Source organism: Perca fluviatilis, chromosome 2 (genome assembly GCF_010015445.1).
Source record: "Perca fluviatilis chromosome 2, GENO_Pfluv_1.0, whole genome shotgun sequence".
Lineage (NCBI taxonomy): Eukaryota > Metazoa > Chordata > Actinopteri > Perciformes > Percidae > Perca > Perca fluviatilis.
Window position 1 is genome coordinate 8,617,007 of NC_053113.1, and position 21,984 is coordinate 8,638,990.

Genomic DNA, 21,984 nt, shown 5'->3' on the forward strand with positions numbered 1-21,984 from the left:
GCTTTTCAACCGATACTTAAAATTATGACTTTATTATGAGTTTTTTCGACATACTATACTATGATTTTAATGACTTTTCAACATAATATACTATTACTTTTTATGACCTTTTTTGAATTTTACGAATTTTTTCGACATACAATACATGACCTTTTTGTGACTTTTTTCAACAAAATACACAATATAATTTTTATGACTTTTATTTTGTGTTTGCCAGAGGGCAATTAGTTCAAATGGTAGAGAGCTTGCTTAGCATGCGAGAGGTAGTGGGGTCGATACCCACATTCTCCAGAGGACTTTAACATCTTCTCTTGATTTTGACTTGTGTTTATTTCTTGTTGCTTTACAACCGAAACTTCAAATTACGACTTTTTTCGACATACTATGACTTTTTTATAACTTTTTCACCATACTATACTATGACTTTAAATCCGCTTTTCCCAGATGGGAATTAGCTCTAGTGGAAGAGCGCTTGCTTAGCATGGAAACAATTATGACTTCTTTATGACTTTTTTCAACATACTATATGATGACTTTTTTCGACATACTATACTATGACTTTTTCTTACTTTTTATGAATTTTATGACTTTTTTCGACAAAAAATACATGACCTTTTTGTGACTTTTTTCGACATACTATACTATGACTTTTTTATAACTTTTTCACCATGCTATACTATGACTTTAAATCCACTTTTCCCAGATGGGAATTAGCTCAAATGGTAGAGCGCTTGCATAGCATGGAAACAATTATGACTTTTTTATGACTTTTTTTGGACATAATATATGATGACGTTTTTGTACTTTAAATCTACAGTAAACAGAGGGGAGTTAGCTCAAATGGTAGAGCGCTTGCTTCGCATGCGAGAGGTAGTGGGATCGATGCTCACATTCTCCAGAGGACTTTAATATTTTCTCTTGATTTGTGTTTGTTTCTTGTTGCTTTTCAACCGATACTTAAAATTATGAATTTATTATGAGTTTTTTCGACATACTATACATGACCTTTTTGTGACTTTTTTCAACAAAATACACAATATATTTTTTATGACTTTTATTTTGTATTTGCCAGAGAGGAATTAGCTCAAATGGTAGAGCGCTTGCTTAGCATTCGAGAGGTAGTGGGATAGATGCCCACATTCTCCAGAGGACTTTAACATCTTCTCTTGATTTAGACTTGTGTTTGTTTCTTGTTGCTTTGCAACCGAAACTTCAAATTACGACTTTTTTCGACATACTATGACTTTTTTATGACTTTTTCACCATAGTATACTATGACTTTAAATCCGCTTTTCCCAGATGGGAATTAGCTCTAGTGGAAGAGCGCTTGCTTAGCATGGAAACAATTATGACTTCTTTATGACTTTTTTCAACATACTATATGATGACTTTTTTGGACATACTATACTATGACTTCTTTATGACTTTTTCGACGTACTATACTATGACATTTTCTTACTTTTTATGAATTTTATGACTTTTTTCGACAAAGAATACATGACCTTTTTGGGACTTTTTTTCGACATACTATACTGACTTTTTTATAACTTTTTCACCATGCTATACTATGACTTTAAATCCACTTTTCCCATATGGGAATTAGCTCAAATGGTAGCGAGCTTGCTTAGCATGAGAGAGGTAGTGGGATCAATGCCCACATTCTCCAGAGGACTTTAACATCTTCTCTTGATTTTGACTTGTGTTTGTTTCTTGTTGCTTTACAACCGAAACTTCAAATTATGACTTTTTATGAGTTTTTTCGACATACTATGACTTTTTCATAACCTTTTCACCATGCTATACTATGACTTTAAATCCGCTTTTCCCAGATGGGAATTAGCTCTAGTGGAAGAGTGCTTGCTTAGCATGGCAACAATTATGACTTCTTTATGACTTTTTTCAACATACTATATGATGACTTTTTTGGACATACTATACTATGACTTCTTTATGACTTTTTCGACATACTATACTATGACTTTTTCTTACTTCCAATCCATAGTACCCAGAGGGGAATTAGCTCTAGTGGAAGAGCGCTTGCTTAGCATGGAAACAATTATGACTTTTTTATGACTTTTTTTGGACATAATATATGATGACATTTTTGTACTTTAAATCTACAGTAAACAGAGGGGAGTTATCTCAAATGGTAGAGCGCTTGCTTCACATGCGAGAGGTATTGGGATCGATGCTCACATTCTCCAGAGGACTTTAACATTTTCTCTTGATTTGTGTTTGTTTCTTGTTGCTTTTCAACCGATACTTAAAATTATGACTTTATTATGAGTTTTTTAAACAAAATACACAATATATTTTTTATGACTTTTATTTTGTATTTGCCAGAGGGGAATTATCTCAAATGGTAGAGCGCTTGCTTAGCGTTCGAGAGGTAGTGGGATAGATGCCCACATTCACCAGAGGTCTTTAACATCTTCTCTTGATTTTGACTTCTGTTTGTTTCTTGTTGCTTTACAACCGAAACTTCAATTTATGACTTTTTATGACTTCTTTCGACATACTATGACTTTTTTATAACTTTTTCACCATACTATACTATGACATTTTTATGACTTTTTTCGACAATACGAACATTCTCCCACATTCTCCAGAAGACTTTAACATCTGCTCTTGATTTTGACTTGTGTTTGTTTCTCGTTGCTTTACAACCGAAACTTCAATTTATGACTTTTATACTACATACATACTTTATAACTTTTCACATCTATACTAGACTTAAACACTCCAAAAGTGGTAGAGCTCAGCATGGAAACAATTAGTTTTATGACTTTTCAACATACTATAGATATTACAACTATACAACTAACTCGACATACAGCTTTTTATAACTTTTCACCATGCTATACTATGACTTTAAATCCCAATAATAGCTAGTGGTAGGCCACATGGAAACAATTATGACTTTATGACTTTTTGACATACTATATGATGACTTTTTTATAAATACAGTACACAGAGGGAATAGCTCAAATGGTAGGCTTGCAAGAAGTGGATCGATCCACATTCTCCAGAGGACTTTAACATTTCTCTTGATTTGTGTTTGTTGCCAACCGATACTTAAAATTATGACTTTATTATGAGTTTTTTAAACAAAATACACAATATATTTTTTATGACTTTTATTTTGTATTTGCCAGAGGGGAATTAGCTCAAATGGTAGAGCGCTTGCTTAGCATTCGAGAGGTAGTGGGATAGATGCCCACATTCATGAGAGGACTTTAACATCTTCTCTTGATTTTGACTTTTCTTGTTGCTTTACAACCGAAACTTCAAATTATGACTTTTTTCAACATGAGTTGAATGAAACATGAAACAATGTCGAAACTTCAAATTATGACTTTTATCGACATATTATACTATGACTTTTTATGACTTTTTTCTGGCGCTGGGTTGTAGAAAGATGAATGTAAATATCTTGTTTTTTGTCTCTCTCTCTCTGTCTCTCTCTCTTCTGTGTCCCTCTCTCTCTCTCTGTCTCTCTTTCCCTCTCTCTCTCTTCTCCAGGGAGACCCCCCCTCTCCCCTGCCGAACTCTCTGGGTTTAGTCGCAGGTTGGGGAATCTCCAACCTGAACCTGAACGCCTCCCCCTCTGACCCCCCCGCGCTGACCTCTGACCCCCCCGCGCTGACCTCTGACCCCCCCTCGCTGACCTCTGACCTCCTGCAGTACGTCAAGCTTCCGGTGGTTTCTCAGGACGAGTGTTTGGCGAGCTATGCCTCGCGCTCCGGCAGCTACAACATCACGGACAACATGTTCTGCGCGGGGTTCTTCCAGGGGGGGAGGGACACATGCCTGGGGGACAGCGGGGGGGCGTTTGTGATGCAGGACGGGGTCACCCGGCGGTGGGAGGTGTTAGGCCTGGTGTCCTGGGCCGGGCCAGAGGAGTGTGGCAGCCACAGGGTCTACGGAGTCTACACTCGGGTCAGGAAGTATGTGGAGTGGATAGAGAGGCAGCTACAGGCTGCTGCCTGAGGGTGAGTCAGGCAGACAGACAGACAGGCAGATGGTAGAGAGACAGACAGACAGACAGACAGACAGACAGACACACACACAGACAGACAGACAGACAGACAGAGAGACAGACAGCCAGGTAGGCAGACAGACAGACAGACAGACAGACAGACAGGCAGGCAGACAGGCAGGCAGGCAGACAGGCAGACAGGCAGGCAGGCAGCCAGGTAGGCAGACAGACAGACAGACAGACAGACAGGCAGGCAGACAGGCAGACAGGCGGGCAGACAGGCAGGCAGGCAGCCAGGTAGGCAGACAGACAGACAGACACACAGACGGTAGAGAGACAGACAGACAGACAGACAGACAGACACACAGACAGACAGACAGACAGACAGAGACAGACAGACACGTAGACAGACAGACAGAAAGACAGAAAGACAGGCAGACAGACAGACAGACAGACAGACAGATGGCTGTTTGTGTTTCTGAGTCTTTAATGTTTTGATGAATATTTCCACCAAAGAATTAAACTCCATTTTCTATCCCAGAATGCTTTGCTGCCTCCAACACAGAAATTAGACGAAGCCACATTATTTAAGATATTTTATATATTTAAACATCTTATCTCCACTGATTTGTATCTTCTTCACTTCTGTCGTCATATTTTACACTCCTTTGTTTGATTCACATGAAACCTTTTGTCAAAGAAATGAAATAAACACTTTTTGCAACGTTTTTGTGTTGTTCAGTTTCTGTATTTGACATCATTTTACAGACGTTAGTAAAACACATAAATCAGAGAAAGAACTTCTATGAGTGTTTAAGTCATTGGAAAGTCCAGTGGTAGACCAGTGGTAGACCTGTGGCAGACCAGTGGTAGCCCAGTGGTAGACTAGTGGTAGACCAGTGGATCTCAGACTGGTTGACATCATGTCCCCTCTGACCAGTTTAAATAAAGAGGACCAGTGGAGATTTACTAAACAACAGCCTTGTGACTGAAAAAAACATTTCAACACTGTGTTTCAAATGTTTAGAATCCATCACTAAATCCAAATATAATTATTATTTTATGAATGATGCATTATGCATCTTTTTAAATTAACATTTTGCAAAAATCTCCTGTATGTCCTGTAGGTGGTCTTTGTCTCCTGTATGTCCTGAAAATGGTCTTTGTCTCCTGTATGTCCTGCAGATGGTCTTTGTCTCCTGTAAGTCCTGTAGATGGTCTTTGTCTCCTGTATGTCCTGTAGATGGTCTTTGTCTCCTGTATGTCCTGCAGATGGTCTTTGTCTCCTGTATGTCCTGCAGATGGTCTTTGTCTCCTGTATGTCCTGTAGATGGTCTTTGTCTCCTGTATGTCCTGCAGATGGTCTTTGTCTCCTGTATGTCCTGTAGATGGTCTTTGTCTCCTGTATGTCCTGCAGATGGTCTTTGTCTCCTGTATGTCCTGCAGATGGTCTTTGTCTCCTGTATGTCCTGTAGATGGTCTTTGTCTCCTGTATGTCCTGCAGATGGTCTTTGTCTCCTGTATGTCCTGTAGATGGTCTTTGTCTCGTGTATGTCCTGCAGATGGTCTTTGTCTCCTGTATGTCCTGCAGATGGTCTTTGTCCGGTCTGTTCATGGTTCAAAATGTCAGGAATAAAAAGCAGAAAGGTTGTAAAAAATGTGACTAAAGGTGACGAAAAAAAGATCGAAAAGCAACAAAAAGTTTAAATAAAACAATCAATGAAGGTGAACGGAACAGAACCTGTGACGTTTACGTCACTTTCTTCAACGTTTGTGTCTTTTTTCGGCGTTTGTGTGCCAGCTCTACGTGGTGTTGGGTTGGTCCCACTGGAGGTTTGTTCTTGACACATAAGGTCAAGAAGAACAACTTCATTTGTTCCTTTTTTTAACATTTTTGTTGTTGTTTCTGCCACTTCTCCACTGCTGTGTTGCTGTTGTCAATTTTTTGTCAGACATAAAGATCCACGGTGTCTCTGAGCTCCGGTCTGATTGTTCCTGTGTTTTGGCTCTCGGTCCCTTTAAGATGGGTATCTCTGAGCCCTGAGTCCACGGGGTCTACGGTGTCTCTGAGCTCCGGTGTGTCCACGGTCTCTCTGAGCCCCGGTGTGTCCACGGTCTCTCTGAGCCCCGGTGTGTCCACGGTCTCTCTGAGCCCCGGTGTGTCCACGGTCTCTCTGAGCCCCGGTGTGTCCACGGTCTCTCTGAGCCCCGGTGTGTCCACGGTCTCTCTGAGCTCCGGTGTGTCCACGGTCTCTCTGAGCCCCGGTGTGTCCACGGTCTCTCTGAGCTCCGGTGTGTCCACGGTCTCTCTGAGCCCCGGTGTGTCCACGGTCTCTCTGAGCCCCGGTGTGTCCACGGTCTCTCTGAGCCCCGGTGTGTCCACGGTCTCTCTGAGCCCCGGTGTGTCCACGGTCTCTCTGAGCTCCGGTGTGTCCACGGTCTCTCTGAGCTCCGGTGTGTCCACGGTCTCTCTGAGCCCCGGTGTGTCCACGGTCTCTCTGAGCTCCGGTGTGTCCACGGTCTCTCTGAGCTCCGGTGTGTCCACGGTCTCTCTGAGCCCCGGTGTGTCCACGGTCTCTCTGAGCCCCGGTGTGTCCACGGTCTCTCTGAGCCCCGGTGTGTCCACGGTCTCTCTGAGCTCCGGTGTGTCCACGGTCTCTCTGAGCCCCGGTGTGTCCACGGTCTTTCTGAGCCCCAGTGTGTCCACGGTCTCTCTGAGCTCCAGTGTGTCCACGGTGTCTCTGAGCCCCGGTGTGTCCACGGTGTCCCTAAACCCACGTGGGTCTACCATGTCTCTCTGTCTCATGGTGTCTCTGATCCAGGACAGGAAGTTGCCCAGGCGGGTATAGACCCCGAACTTGCCAACAGCGGCACACTTCTCCCCCCAGCTGACCACGCCGGTCAGGAACCAGGTTCCTCGGTAGTTGACCAGGAACGGACCACCGCTGTCTCCGCTGCAGGCGTCCTGAGAGACAGACAGGTACCCGGCACAGAACATGTTGTCTGTTATCACCTGCAGACAGACAGGTTAGAGAGACAGACAGGTTAGAGACCTATACATTTGGTATAAATTGAAGGGAGTTTGGATCTGCTGCTCGAACTGAAACACCTCTTTGTGTATCTGATCTAATCTTTATTAGGCCTGGCAAACCCGGTTCCTTTTAAGGATTCTGGTTATTCAGAGTCACTCACTTAACTGAACTGGGTTGTGCGTGTCAGTTGATCACTTGAGTCAGTATTGCTAAATAGCCATGGAAACTCAGTCCTACCGAAAATAAAGCATTTAGAGCCAGACTGTTTATTTATTGTCTTAACTTATTGTAGCCTAATCAATATATACAGGCTTTCAATGTAGACATAGAAACAGGAACGGAGAAATGCCCGTAGTGAATACATTATCATTATTACTGTCTGCTCGACCTTAATGCATTTCAACATATTCCATTCATACACCAAACCTACAGTAGGCCCAGCTAGGCTACGTGCAGAACATTGTATGTTATTTCAGAATCGAAAGAATGGCTTTTGTTGTTGATTTGCTTTACTCTGAGCTCGAGGAGAGACTTCACTCGCTCATCTGAATCAGATCCACTCATGACAATGGCTGATTCGCGCGACAACTCACGAGTGGACTCACGAGTCCATCGTGGACTCCAGAGTCATCGAGTGCTCGTGAGTTCTCGAGTGAATCCCATGGTCTGCGAACTTCCGTCTCTGAGTCTGCGGGTTGGGAACTGTCTCTCTGCTCACTCAGTCGCTTGAATTGACTTGTGGAGTTGTTGTTGCCTACGTAATTGTAAGTAATAAAGCTTTTTGCAGCTAAGATGGCTAGGACTAGTAGTAGCTAATGTTGCAAGAGGTTTGTGTGTGGCGCTGTTATCATTTTAGATTTAATTGTAGTACGACTCAACTGAACCGGGTTAATGATGCTAGAGACTCGTGATTTGTGAATCAATTTAAAGACTCGGGTAAAAGATCCGAGTGAATCACGACTCAAACTGGTTTAATCTTTATAATGTAGATGTTCTCACCTGTTCAGTGGAAGCGATGCATTCTGTGTAGCTTACGACAGGAAGCGTCACCTTCCTGAGAAAGCGGGACGACCGACCCAGGTGTTGCGTGAGCCCCCAGCCTGTCACCACACCGCGGTTTCCCGCCTGAAAACACCACATCAAAACTCAAAGCCTTTCCTCAGATAGAACGATTGTGGATGTAACATCTGTCTTCTAAAGAACTAGAAACTATTACATGTAAATAAATTTGATTTTATTTTTTGGGCTTTTCCCTTTATTACAGTGACAGTGATAGACGTGAAAGGGGGAGAGAGATGGGGATGACACGCAGCAAAGGGCAGCAGGTCAGATTCAAACCCGCGCCACTGCAGGACTCAGCCAATATGGGGGCAACACTCCTACTGGGTGAGCTAGAGGCCGCCCCAATATATTAGATTTAATATTTAAGTTCATAATTAGGGTTTGTTTTAGTTGTCGGCAGTATGTAGTAGGTGATTTCGAAAACGGCCAAAAACCTGGATGTAAACCTGAAACGAGACGAGACTGAGGGTATCAAAATCAAACACAGGAAAAGGAAAACCAAAGAGGAATAAAAGGAACTAAAAACATAAACTTGAAAAGGGAGCAGGACGGGGCATGCTCTCTGTTGTTGTAATGAGCAACTCAGTTGTATAGCAATAGTATTGAATCTTGCAAAATGCTGTAAAAGTTCTGTAGCAAAATGTTACTGTAAAATAACAGTAGACTACTGTAAAGTAGCAGACAGTGCAATACTGTAAAGGGCTTTACAGTAACTTACTGGCAGCACAGTTGCCAGTAAGTTACAGTAAAACAGCTAGGAAAGGTCAGTGTATAAGGAAAGAATCCAGTTACCTGCAGCAGGTAAGTGGAGAGGTGGGGGTCAGGCAGGCAGGCGGGGATGGCAGTGTTGCCCCGGGCAACGGGCTGGGCCAGTAACAGCAGAGCAATGTCGCTGTCGAAGGTGAAGGAGTGGAAGTGAGGATGGACGACAACCTTCTGGACTTTAATCAGCTGTTCACCTGGATCAGGACGCTGCTTATCATAATCACCTGCACACACACAGGCACGCACACACACACACACAACACACACACACACACAAAGAAAGTAAAAAAACTGCTGTGATAACCAAACACACCAGACTCCATGTAAATAATCAGGACTTTTAGCGTGTATAGAGCCAGCATATCTCCACCAGACTCCATGTAAATAATCAGGACTTTTAGCGTGTATAGAGCCAGCATATCTCCACCAGACTCCATCTAAATAATCACTACTTTTAGCGTGTATAGAGCCAGCATATTTCCACCAGACTCCATGTAAATAATCAGGCCTTTTAGCGTGAATAGAGCAAGCATATCTCCACCAGACTCCATGTAAATAATCAGGACTTTTAATCAAGTAATCATTATTTACATGGAGTCTGGTGGAGATATGCTGGCTCTACACAAGCTAAAAGTCCTGATTATTTACATGGAGTCTGGCGGGCTTGGTGGTGCTGTTTCATATTAAACTAAAATGATCTTACTCTTTAATATGACAGTACACACCTATCGTCACATGGTCTACAGTCTCCTCGAGGCAGTGAGCAGCAGAGATGACCCAACGATCGGAAACCAGAGTTCCTCCACAGAAACCATAACCATCAGACCTGCGGAGCAGAACCTGAACATACACACACACACACAGACACACATACTTTTTTACGACATATTTATTGTTGTTTTCCGAAACTTAAAACAACGGGAAAAGATCTCCGGTCAGCTTGAAAGTCCTGTGTTTTCCCCTCACACCAATTGCCAGAGTGATAGAGAAATGGCTCTGCCAATTGCTATTTGGCAAGTGGGCGGAGTCAAACGTTTAGCTCCACCCACATTGAGCCACTCCTTGATCTGCGTACTGCAGTCAGGGCTTACTCCGGTCACTAGAGGGCTCTGTAATATCTACCACGGTCACTAGAGGGCTCTGTGATAAGTACCACTGTCAGTACCCGATCCGTTCCACCTGCACAATCCGTTCTGCGCATGTGCAAGATGACACGTATGCCATGACGTAGGCGCAGATGATAATGCTGCGTTCATGCCACCTCGAAATAACAGGCACCGCCCCACTGGTTACGTTTCTGCAGCTAGATTCAGTCTAAAATAACGTTAGGTCAAACTTAATGGGAAAAGCAGGCTACAGCTAAATTAAGACATTACAGTAATAACAATAAAGACAAGTATTGAGTGATTGTATTTTAAATGAGCACAAGTAAAGTAGAACTGACGTAACAGCTGTTATATATGTTAACGTTTATTTTCAAGTTTTATTTTGAGGGTCTTTTAAAGTTTACATGCTGTCTCAGCTAGCGGTTAGCCGAATTAGCTGTTAGCTAAACTAACGTTAGCTTAACTGTGGAAGCTAACGGCAGACCGCTGCAATCAGCTAGCAGTTAGCCAAATTAACCGTTAGCTAAACTAACGTTAGCTTCCCGGGGGAGGCTAACGGCAGACCGCTATAATCACCTAGCGGTCCGCCGAATTAACCGTTAGCTACCGCTATAATCACCTAGCGGTCCGCCGAATTAGCTATTAGCTAACTAACGTTAGCTGGAGGCTAGCGTGTGAACATCTTGCGCATGCGCAGAACGGATCGTGCAGGTGGAAGCGGTGCCGTTATTCCAAGGTGGTGGTGGAATGAACGCAGCATTATCATCTGCGCCTACGTCATGGCATACGTGTCATCTTGCACATGCGCAGAACGGATTGTGCAGGTGGAACGGATCGGGTACTGACAACCACGGCCACTAGAGGGCTCAGTGATATCTACCACAGCCCCTAGAGGGCTCTGTGATATCTACCACGGTCACTAGAGGGCTCTGTAATATCTACCACAGCCACTAGTGGGCTCTGTAATATCTACCACGGCCACTAGAGGGCTCTGTAATATCTACCACGGCCACTAGAGGGCTCCGTAATATCTACCACAGTCACTAGAGGGTTCTGTAATATCTACCACGGCCACTAGAGGGCTCCGTAATATCTACCACAGTCACTAGAGGGTTCTGTAGTATCTACCACGGCCACTAGATGGCTCTGTAATACCTACCACGGCCACTAGAGGGCTCTGTAATATCTACTCACGGCCACTAGAGGGCTCTGTAATACCTACCACGGCCACTAGAGGGCTCTGTAATATCTACCACGGCCACTAGAGGGTTCTGTCATATCTACCACAGCCACTAGAGGGCTCTGTAATATCTACTACGGCCACTAGAGGGCTCTGTCATATCTACCACGGCCACTAGAGGGCTCTGTGATACCTACCACAGCCACTAGAGGGCTCTGTAATATCTACTACGGCCACTAGAGGGTTCTGTCATATCTACCACGGCCACTAGAGGGCTCTGTGATACCTACCACGGCCACTAGAGGGCCTTGAATATCTACCACGGCCACTAGAGGGTTCTGTAATATCTACCACGGCCACTAGAGGGCTCTGTAATATCTACCACGGCCACTAGAGGGTTCTGTAATATCTACTACGGCCACTAGAGGGTTCTGTCATATCTACCACGGCCACTAGAGGGCTCTGTAATACCTACCACGGCCACTAGAGGGCTCTGTAATATCTACTACGGCCACTAGAGGGTTCTGTCATATCTACCACGGCCACTAGAGGGCTCTGTGATACCTACCACGGCCACTAGAGGGCTCTGTGATACCTACCACAGCCACTACAGGGCTCTGTAATATCTGCCACAGTCACTAGAGAAACCTAAATATAGGTCAGAATGATGCTGGAGGGGGGAGGATAGAGGGGTGTTCTGAATATGTTATGTGGGAGTTTTTTCAGAGAAGAAAGTCTCTTAAATTTGTGTAAAATGTCTCGTTACCTGCCAGGGACTCCCCCCCGGTTTATCCAGGACCCCCCCCACGATACGCAGCGTCATCCCCACCGTCCCGTTGTCGCTCCGTGCAGACGTTTGATTCGCCAGCAGCTCGTCCTCCATCTCCATTGCGTTCTGCAGGATCGCCGCCCAGCCATCGGTGCTGTTGGCGTCCAACATGGCGTCCATCTCCATGGTGACTCGGTCAGAGCGACTTTGGTACGATGACAGAGCTGACTGCTGCTGTCGGCCACAGGGGAACGCCACTGCATAGCAAACATTTAGAGTCAAAACAACAGCCTGGTAGTACAAACTTATTATATAGGAAATACGTAAATAAGTAAATAAGGAAATATGTACAGTATATATGTAAATACGTAATTAAGTGAGTAAGTAAATGAGTAACTAAATAAGTAAATAAATAGGTAAGTAAATAAATGATTAAATAAGTAACTAAATAAGTAAATAAGTAGGTAAGTAAATATGTAAATAAGTTACTAAATAAGTAAATAAGTAGGTAAGTAAATAAGTAAATAAGTAAATAAGTAAATAAGTAAATACGTAAATAAGGAAATAAGAAAGTAAGTAGGTAAGTAAATAAAGTGAGTAAGTAAGTAAGTGAGCATGTAAGTAAATAAGTAAATAAGAAAGTAAATAAGTAACTAAATAAGTAAATAACAAAGTAAGTAGATAAGTACATAAGTGAGTAAATAAGTAAATAATTGAGTAAGTAAATCAGTAAATAATTAGGTAAGTAAATAAGTGAGTAAATAAGTAAATAAATAAATAAGTAGGTAAGTAAATAAGTGATTAAGTGAGTAAATAAGTAACAACATAAGTAAGGGGCAGTATGTTTTTTCTCTGAGTGTTACCAGTCTCGGAGCAGCTGCGTCCATCAGGGTCCAGTTTGTATCCGTCAGCGCAGCTACACTGAACTCCAGCGCCCCCCGGCAGGTTGGAGCAGTACTGCATACAGCGTCCGTTTCTGTAGTAACACTGCAACACCTCTGCAAACAACCAACAGCATCCATACGTTAGGCCACCCGGGTACCTCGCTAAACATCAAGGCTACGCCCCCTCTTGGGGGTTAGAAAACTGAAGATAGAAGTCAATGCAATTTGACGTACCTGAATCGCAGGTCTGTGATTGGTTGTTTACCTGAGTCGCAGGTCTCTGATTGGTTGTCTACCTGAGTCACATGTCTATGATTGGTTGTCTACCTGAGTCGCCGGTCGGTGATTGGTTGTTTACCTGATTCGCAGGTCTGTGATTGGTTGTTTACCTGAGTCGCAGGTCTGTGATTGGTTGTCTACCTGAGTCGCAGGTCTGTGATTGGTTGTTTACCTGATTCGCAGGTCTGGGATTGGTTGTTTACCTGAGTCGCAGGTCTGGGATTGGTTGTTTACCTGAGTCGCAGGTCTGTGATTGGTTGTTTACCTGAGTCGCAGGTCTGTGATTGGTTGTTTACCTGAGTCACAGGTCTGTGATTGGTTCTGTACCTGAGTTGCAGGTCTGGGATTGGTTGTCTACCTGAGTCGCAGGTCTGGGATTGGTTGTCTACCTGATTCGCAGGTCTGTGATTGGTTGTTTACCTGAGTAACATGTCTGTGATTGGTTGTTTACCTGATTCGCAGGTCTTGCCGCTGTACTGCGGGGAACAGAGACACAGGAAGTGTCCGCGGTCCAGAGTGCAGATGCCTCCGTTCTGACAGGGATTGGTCTGACACGGGTCCAGATCTGCCACACAGGAGAGACACTCAAAACACCAAAGTAGTGGCCGGTTAGCTCAGCTGGTAGAGCAGGCACACATATAGAGGTTTATTCCTCGACGCAGAAGGTCCAGGGTTTGAGTCCGACCTGTGACAATTTCCTGCATGTCTTCCCCCTCTCTCTCCCCTTTCATATCTAACTGTCCTGTCCATTAAAGGCAGAAAATGTCCTAAAAATAATCTAATAAAACATAAAAATTCACCTCAGATAGATGTTTCTGTCATTCTGGGTAGATCGGATATCGCTGATGTTAATCACAGGACAGACTCTCCAACTGGTAATTTAAAGGTGCCCTGCCACACGTATTTCATGACTTTGTTTTAATCCCAGACCTGAAGTAAACATTTTTGTGGAAAAAATGCCATGGTTACCTTGTTTCAAGTCATTCTAGCGTGGTATAGAAAGCCTGCGGGAAGACTCAGCTCAATTTCTACCAGTTCTCATTAATATTCAACAAGCTAAGCTGTTTGAATCTGATTGGCTAACAGCTAGCCAATGAGAGCCTGGCTGTCAGAATCCTTTACCCAGCCCAACTGGGCGAGCTCATGAATAGTAATGAGCTCAGGCAGTATGATGTCAGACTGACCAGCTTTTGTGATTGGCCTGATTTCTCTGATTATTTCTGTTCAGTGACTAGAGCTGACAGAGGAGGTAGCAGTTCATTTTCACATTCACCTCATAACACAAACACATATGGACCGGACAGATTTAAAAAAATACAAGGAAAAACGGTTTTGTATGGCAGGGCACCTTTAACCAAAAAATTTCCAAATATGTACAAAAAGCATCAAAAATTTAGAAAGAAACAACAAAACCAAAGAAACAAAAAAAAGCAGTTAATCAATGATACATTTCAATGATTCCAAATCAATCTTAACCCTTGTGTTGTCCTCTTGTCCACTATGCAACTTTTTGGTTTTCTCAGTCCAAATTAAAAAAATTAAGTTTTTCTGCGTTTTTTTGACATTTTTGTTGTTTTTTTCGCCGACAATTTTTAAGCTTTTTCCTTCATTTTAGTCACTTTTTTCACTATTCTTTTATCATTTCTTTTTTAAATGCTATAAATTTGAATAAAACACTTAAATTCAAAGAAAGTAGTGAACTGATCATATATTTTACTTGTGAAGAGCGTTGTAAGGAACCATCCACATTATTTCTTTTGACAATTTGGTTGAAAGAAACACAAATTTCTGATATAGAAACTTTTAGAAAATGGGTCAAATTCGACACAGAAAATATACTCACTAGTGTATTTGTACCAGAACTCCATCTGTGGAAGAAGAAAGTCAGAGTTAAAATGCTGTTTATTGCATTCATTAAATAGTGAGCAGTGATGGAGTAACAAAAGTAACGCAATTACAGTATTGTATTTCTTTTTGCTGTAACACAGTAATATAACACATTACTAATACAATGTTGGTAATATGATACCCGTTACAATCTCAGTATCGTGAGTTACAACGCATTTAACCCGACATTTAGTGGCGTTTGTTTTTATAAGAATTCACCAACACCGCAAAACATTTCGGCACAGAGAAAAAAGTGATTTATTTGCGAGATGGACATTATTTTCAGGAGTTATTACGCTGCGTTGAAGTGAGCTGTCTGTCAGTGTTCCCGTGGTCAGAGCCAGGACCAGAGACGGTAGGCTAGGGACATCTGGGTCCTGTCAGTGTTCCCGTGGTCAGAACCAGAACCAGAGACGGTAGGCTAGGGACATCTGGGTCCTGTCACTGTTCCTGTGGTCAGAACCAGAACCAGAGAGGGTAGGCTAGGGACATCTGGGTCTTGTCACTGTTCCCGTGGCCCCCAAAGACAGTAGGCTAGGGTTCTTTTTTATGTGCAACCTGACATAAAATTAATATTGAGCAGAATAGAGTTTAGCCTATTGGTCCGGCCCTCCACACCAGTCCCTGTTTCTCATGTGGCCCCTGCCTTAGAGGGTTGCCTCCCTAAGCCTACAGGTTGGGGGAAGGGGGCACCCTCTGCCGTGAAGGAAGCAAAACAGCGGGTGTGGCAGAAGTTTGGAGAAGACATGGAGGGAACTGGGAGGTTGAAGAAGCACTTTGAGGAGTCTCGCCCTCTGTGGCTGTCATGGGTGGCACGCCTCTTCAACATTGCGTTGAATTCTTAGATAGTGGGGTGGCAGTAGCTCAGTCAGTAGGGACTTGGGTTGGGAACCGGAGGGTTACTGGTTCAAGTATGTATGGTGGTATGGTAGCTGGAGAGGTGCCAGTTCACCTCCTGGGCACTGCCAAGGTGCTCATGAGCAAGGCACCGAACCCCCCAACTGCTCAGGGCAGCCCCCTCACTCTGACATCTCTCCATTAGTGCATGTAGAGGTACTGAGCATGTGTGTGTAATTCAGGCCTGTTTGTAATAACAACATTATAATTTACCCTTGCAGGATTAATAAAGTATACATTATTATTATTAAGGAGTGGTGGTTTCCCTGTCAGAGCCCTACGGCATCGTCCACGACGTCACACGGCACCTCCGATTAATATTTAGATTATTTAATGAAACTTTTATCGATCTTCTTACCGTTTTTTCCAGCTAGAAGCTAACAAGCTAGCCATCCCGGCGGTGTCTTTGTTGTCTTCGTAGCCTTTGCAGAAGGTTTTCTATCCAGCCTGGAACTTGTGCCTCTTTTCGGAGTTGTTCAGCAATAAATCCAAACGCTTACATCCAAGATTTATCCACTCGATGTCCGTAATTTATAAATTTTCCGTCATTTTTGCTGCTAGCTCTGTGCTACCGGCTGCAACAGTCTAGTATAAATCTCCCATGATGCTTTCCAAGACTGTTTTGACGTTTTTCAACCAATGGGAAGGCAGGTCCATTACACAAAGAGTATATAGTCGAAAAGAAAGTTCACTCCAGGAAATAGGAGCGAGAACAAAGAGTAAAGTGAAAAAGAAAGATAACTACGGTCTATGACCGTTCTACAGAGAAGAATGGCATCACTGTTTAGATATTTGGGATACATTTGGGCCTTTTTTTGAAGAAATGTAAATAGTTTGTCATTTATATGAGTTATAATGTTCATTATGTTTATTTTTGCACTGGATGACTCCAAATATATAGGATAACTGTTTTAGACAAAACAAATGCTTGCTGTATGTGTGATATCAATACATTTGAACATTATTATTTTGATTATTGGCAAAAGCGTCTGGACTTTTTTTGAAAAATTGTAAATATTTTGTCAACTATATAAGTTATAATAATAACCTAAGACATATGGGAACTGATTTAGACAGGAGATTGGCTTAGCTTTTATTGTTCTGTGTGTGATATCAATAAATATCTGTGAGATTCATTTTCCGTTTTATTTATTTATTTGTTTTTAAGGTCATACAACCTTTTTTACTTTCAATTGACCTCACTACAGCTCAAATATTCGAATAGCCCAGTTTTTCCTGAAAATAATGATGTACATTGATTGACTATAGAGAACAGGGTTGATGTTTTACAAGCTTTTTTAGAAAATAAAACCAGACGGAAAAGGAATTGTAAAAATGGCCTCAGGTTCCTGGGCGTTAAATAGGGGGAACAGAGAGTGAGTGCCAATTACAGGAGTATCACACCTCTCAGCCTCCCTGGTAAAGTCTACTCCAAGGTGCTGGAAAGAAGGGTTTGGCTAACCTCGGGTTGAATAGGAACAATGTGGATTCCGTACCGGACCAGATCTTCACTCTCCCAAGGATCCTGGAGGGAGCCTGGTAGTATGCCCAACCGGTCTACATGTGCTTTGTGGATCTGGAGAAGGCAGATGACCGGGTCCCATGGGAGATACTTTGGGAGGTGCTGCGGGAGTATGGGGTGAGGTGGTGCCTTCTCATGGCCATCCAATCTCTGTATGACCAAAGTGAGAGCTGTCTTTGGGTTCTCGGCAGTCATTTTGGCTCGTTTTAGGTGAGGATTGGCCTCCGCCAGGGCTGCGCTTTGTCACTAATCCTGTTTGTGATATTCATGGGCAGGATATCGAGGCGTAGTCGGGGTGTGGAGGGGTTGCAGTTTGTTGGACTGGGGATCTCATTGCAGCGTTTTGCAGATGATGTGGTCCTGACAACATGGCAAAATCAGTCTTTCACTGGCTCAGTTCGCAGCTGAGTGTGAAGCAGCTGGGACGAGGATCAGCACCTCTAAATCGGAGTGCCTACCCCAAGTAAGGAGTTCTAGTACCTCAGGGTCTTGTTCACAAGCAAGGGGACCATGGAGCAGGAGATTTGGGAAATAACAACAACAAGCTTTGAGCTAGGAAGCTACATGCGGAAAATGTCAAGTTTTGAAATTTGGATGCTTGAACAAGGCAGGTCTGCCTGGTTCTTTCAGGGAATGATTGTAAAGATTTATAGAATTTATAGAATATATTTAGGGCATTTCCTCTCTAACTGGGATGTTTTGGGAGCGATTGGTGGGATTGCTGTGGACAAAGTACACACGGAGATACACTGGTAAGAGATTCAAGATTCAAGATTCAAGGTTTTGTTGTCATTCCAAAAAACACATCAGGAAGTGCAGTGTAGAACGAAAATTACGTTGCATTGGACCACCATAAAAACAGAAATAAAAAACCCATCAGCAGCTAGAGGAATGCAATTATAAATAAATAAATATGGTGTAGTAAAAATATGATATATAAATAATATAGCCAATGAGGTTTAACCATGTATCAGCTAATTTAAATAGCTCACGGCGGAGTAGCACATATTGTGTCTATCTTCTTACCTGTATATCTGTATCTGTATCTATCTTCTTACCTGTATATCTGTGTCTGTATCTATCTTCTTACCTGTATATCTGTATCTGTATCTATCTTCTTACCTGTATATCTGTATCTGTATCTATCTTCTTACCTGTATATCTGTGTCTGTATCTATCTTCTTACCTGTATATCTGTATCTGTATCTATCTTCTTACCTGTATATCTGTATCTGTATCTATCTTCTTACCTGTATATCTGTATCTGTATCTATCTTCTTACCTGTATATCTGTATCTGTATCTATCTTCTTACCTGTATATCTGTATCTGTATCTATCTTCTTACCTGTATATCTGTGTCTGTATCTATCTTCTTACCTGTATATCTGTGTCTGTATCTATCTTCTTACCTGTATATCTGTGTCTGTATCTATCTTCTTACCTGTATATCTGTGTCTGTATCTATCTTCTTACCTGTATATCTGTATCTGTATCTATCTTCTTACCTGTATATCTGTATCTGTATCTATCTTCTTACCTGTATATCTGTATCTGTATCTATCTTCTTACCTGTATATCTGTATCTGTATCTATCTTCTTACCTGTATATCTGTGTCTGTATCTATCTTCTTACCTGTATATCTGTGTCTGTATCTATCTTCTTACCTGTATATCTGTGTCTGTATCTATCTTCTTACCTGTATATCTGTATCTGTATCTATCTTCTTACCTGTATATCTGTATCTGTATCTATCTTCTTACCTGTATATCTGTATCTGTATCTATCTTCTTACCTGTATATCTGTATCTGTATCTATCTTCTTACCTGTATATCTGTATCTATCTTCTTACCTGTATATCTGTGTCTGTATCTATCTTCTTACCTGTATATCTGTATCTGTATCTATCTTCTTACCTGTATATCTGTGTCTGTATCTATCTTCTTACCTGTATATCTGTGTCTGTATCTATCTTCTTACCTGTATATCTGTATCTGTATCTATCTTCTTACCTGTATATCTGTATCTGTATCTATCTTCTTACCTGTATATCTGTATCTGTATCTATCTTCTTACCTGTATATCTGTATCTATCTTCTTACCTGTATATCTGTATCTGTATCTATCTTCTTACCTGTATATCTGTATCTATCTTCTTACCGTCTTCTCGGTGGTCCTGAAGATCTCGGAGGCCTCTTCCTGCGAGCAGCGCTCTTCGTGACATTCCCGCTCCAGGTCTCCGGGCAACATTTCCTCCAGGAAGAAGGAGTTGGCTCGGCGCCGCCGGGACACCACGCGCAGGATCTGACCTGCTGCCGGCCGCTCCAAGAACACTGGGTGAGGGGTGGACACAATAACAGAAACACTGAGAGAGGAGTGGACACAATAACAGAAAGACTGCAGGCGGAGAGCTGAAAAAAATATTATGAAGACAAAGTTCTCTGTAAAATTAAAGGACAATTCTGGCCATGATGAACCTAGGGGTTAATTACACATGATTACCGAGTCGACCGTTCTCTGGGACATGTTTTCATGCTAATCGAATGTGACCAGTGTTAGCTCAAACCACAATAGCATAATAAGGGTCCCTACATGTAAACCGAAATATTGAGAACTTTGTAAGTGAACAGTTTATTAAAAATATAGATTATAAAGACAGTAGCGTTATTGTTTACAAGCAGACGCCATCTTGGGAAAGCAGTCACGACCATTCGAACAATGAACACCGTGCAACCAGTAACATAGCGCAAGCACGGCGTTCGTCGTTCTACTGGTCATGACTGCTTTCCCAAGATGGCACCTGCTTGTATACATGAACGCTACTGTCTTTATAATCTATCTTTTTAATAAACTGTCTGTACACTTACAAAGTTCTCAATGCTTGGGTTTACATGTAGGGACCCTCATTATGCTACTGTGGAAGTGTGGTGATATGTTGAGCCTTGTTAGTGGTGTAGAAATAGAGATTTACCCTCTGCCCCGAAAACTATCTTTAGAAGGTAATTAGCAATTTGAGCTAAAACTGGTCACATTGGATTAGCAAGAAAACATGTCCCAGATAACGGTGACTCGGTACCCATATGTAATTAACCCCTAGGGTCATTTTGCGCCGGAATTGTCAATTAAAAGTTCATCAAAGTAATAGTACTTTTACTTAAGTATAAGTATACTTTATTACAGAAAACATGCCGTTGCCAAGCGGCATCCTGCACTTCATCGAGTCTGGCTCCTAAAGGGAATCGATCCCCGGGTTAGTGTGCATGGAGAGGTGCTCAACCGAAATCCAAACCATCATCCACAACGGGACAGAGGAGGGTCCCGACAAGTGGTCAGAAAACAAGCCCTGAAATCTCCATCACCAAACCCACCAGACTCATGTAAACTGCACCGATTTCTTGGCGGAAAACAGACGACTGGCAACATTTCTGCAGCCAACAGAGTTTTACCACACAAACAAACTAATAACTTTGTAATGTTACCCGCCAAGGGTTAACATTTACATGCATTTAGGAGGGTTGGCAGTGTCATTTGATATGATTTTTTGTCTTACCTGAACTTTCAGTGAGAACCGAGCAGCTGAGCAGAATGCAGAGAGTCAAATAGGAGGACAGCAGCATTTCTTCGTCTCTTTTTTATCTCTTTCTGTCTCTCTGTTTCTGTCTCTCTCTCTCCCTGTCTCTCTCTCTTTCTGTCTGTCTGTCTGTCAGTCTGTCTCTCTCTTTTTCTGTCTATCTCTCTTTCTGTTTGTCTGTCTGTCTGTCTGTCTCTCTCTCTTTCTGTCTGACTCTCTCTTTCTTTCTCTCTTTCTCTATATCTGTCTGTCTCTATTTCTGTCTTTCTGTCTCTCTGTCTCTCTCTCTCTCTTTCTGTCTCTGTCTCTGTCCCTCTCTGTCTCTCTCTCTGTCTCTGTCCCTCTCTCTCTGTCTCTCTCTCTCTGTCTCTCTCTCTCTCTCTCTCTCTGTCTCTTTTTCTGTCCCTCTCTGTCCCTCTCCGTCTCTGTGAGGACACAGATCGCCTCTTGTTGTCTTCCGGTCGGTGTCTGAGGTAAAATGGCGTCCAGCTGATCGACTGACCATTGACCTCAGCTCAAATATTGACTCAGAGACGTCACATCAGACGCATACACAGGACACAGCTCTCCAAGAGACCTTCATGTGCATTTAGAAAAGTAACTGATCTTTAAAGGTGAAATATGTTATTATTAGTATTTATTGTGTACATAGTTACTCTGGATGGTGTTGTCCTGGCCTCCAGCACTACTGTCAGAAATCTAGGAGTTATTTTTGATCAGGATATATCCTTTAACGCCCACTTAAAACAAACCTCAAGAACAGCCTTTTTTCACCTTCGTAACATTGCCAAAATTAGGAATATCCTGTCTCAAAACGATGCTGAAAAACTAGTCCATGCATTCGTTACATCCAGGCTGGACTACTGTAATTCCTTACTATCAGGTTGCTCAGATAAGTCCCTTAAGACTCTCCAACTGATCCAGAATGCTGCAGCGCGTGTTCTCACAAAAACTAAGAAAAGAGATCATATTTCTCCTGTATTAGCTTCTCTGCATTGGCTTCCTGTAAAATCCAGGATTGAATTTAAAATCGTTCTCTTGACCTACAAAG

At 42.6% G+C, this 21,984-nt stretch overlaps 2 protein-coding genes and 1 pseudogene across 2 annotated transcripts in view; 2 read left to right on the forward strand and 1 right to left on the reverse strand.

Annotated features, from left to right (window-relative positions):
- Positions 1-4,102, forward strand: part of LOC120543817 (mannan-binding lectin serine protease 1-like) — a 39,630-nt gene extending 35,528 nt beyond the window's left edge. Inside the window, exon 8 of the mRNA XM_039777085.1 lies at positions 3,523-4,102. Within this exon, the coding sequence (XP_039633019.1) occupies positions 3,523-3,990 (468 nt within the window). The 3' untranslated portion in view covers positions 3,991-4,102. The remainder of the gene's footprint in view (positions 1-3,522) is intronic.
- The window catches only part of LOC120543706, a 301,907-nt pseudogene that overhangs the window by 129,768 nt on the left and 150,155 nt on the right, over positions 1-21,984 (forward strand).
- On the reverse strand, positions 5,476-21,081 carry LOC120543728 (coagulation factor IX). The gene is made up of 10 exons (XM_039776935.1): positions 20,913-21,081; positions 19,523-19,695; positions 14,900-14,924; positions 13,508-13,621; positions 12,757-12,891; positions 11,891-12,150; positions 9,564-9,678; positions 8,866-9,062; positions 8,011-8,136; positions 5,476-6,992 (listed from the first exon to the last, which is right to left on the reverse strand). The coding sequence occupies exons 1-10, from the start codon at positions 20,977-20,979 to the stop codon at positions 5,928-5,930; spliced, it is 2,277 nt and encodes a 758-aa protein (XP_039632869.1). The 5' UTR covers positions 20,980-21,081; the 3' UTR covers positions 5,476-5,927.

Bases quoted from the DNA above. Each gene is read 5' to 3' on its own strand.
- LOC120543728 (XM_039776935.1), bottom strand. From the start codon at position 20,979: ATGCTGCTGTCCTCCTATTTGACTCTCTGCATTCTGCTCAGCTGCTCG. The intron at 12,151-12,756 runs GTAACACTCAGA...TTTGCTATGCAG, and splicing joins ACGCAGCTGCTCCGAGACTG to TGGCGTTCCCCTGTGGCCGA. The intron at 8,137-8,865 runs GTAACTGGATTC...TGGTGTTTTCAG, and splicing joins TCTCCACTTACCTGCTGCAG to GCGGGAAACCGCGGTGTGGT.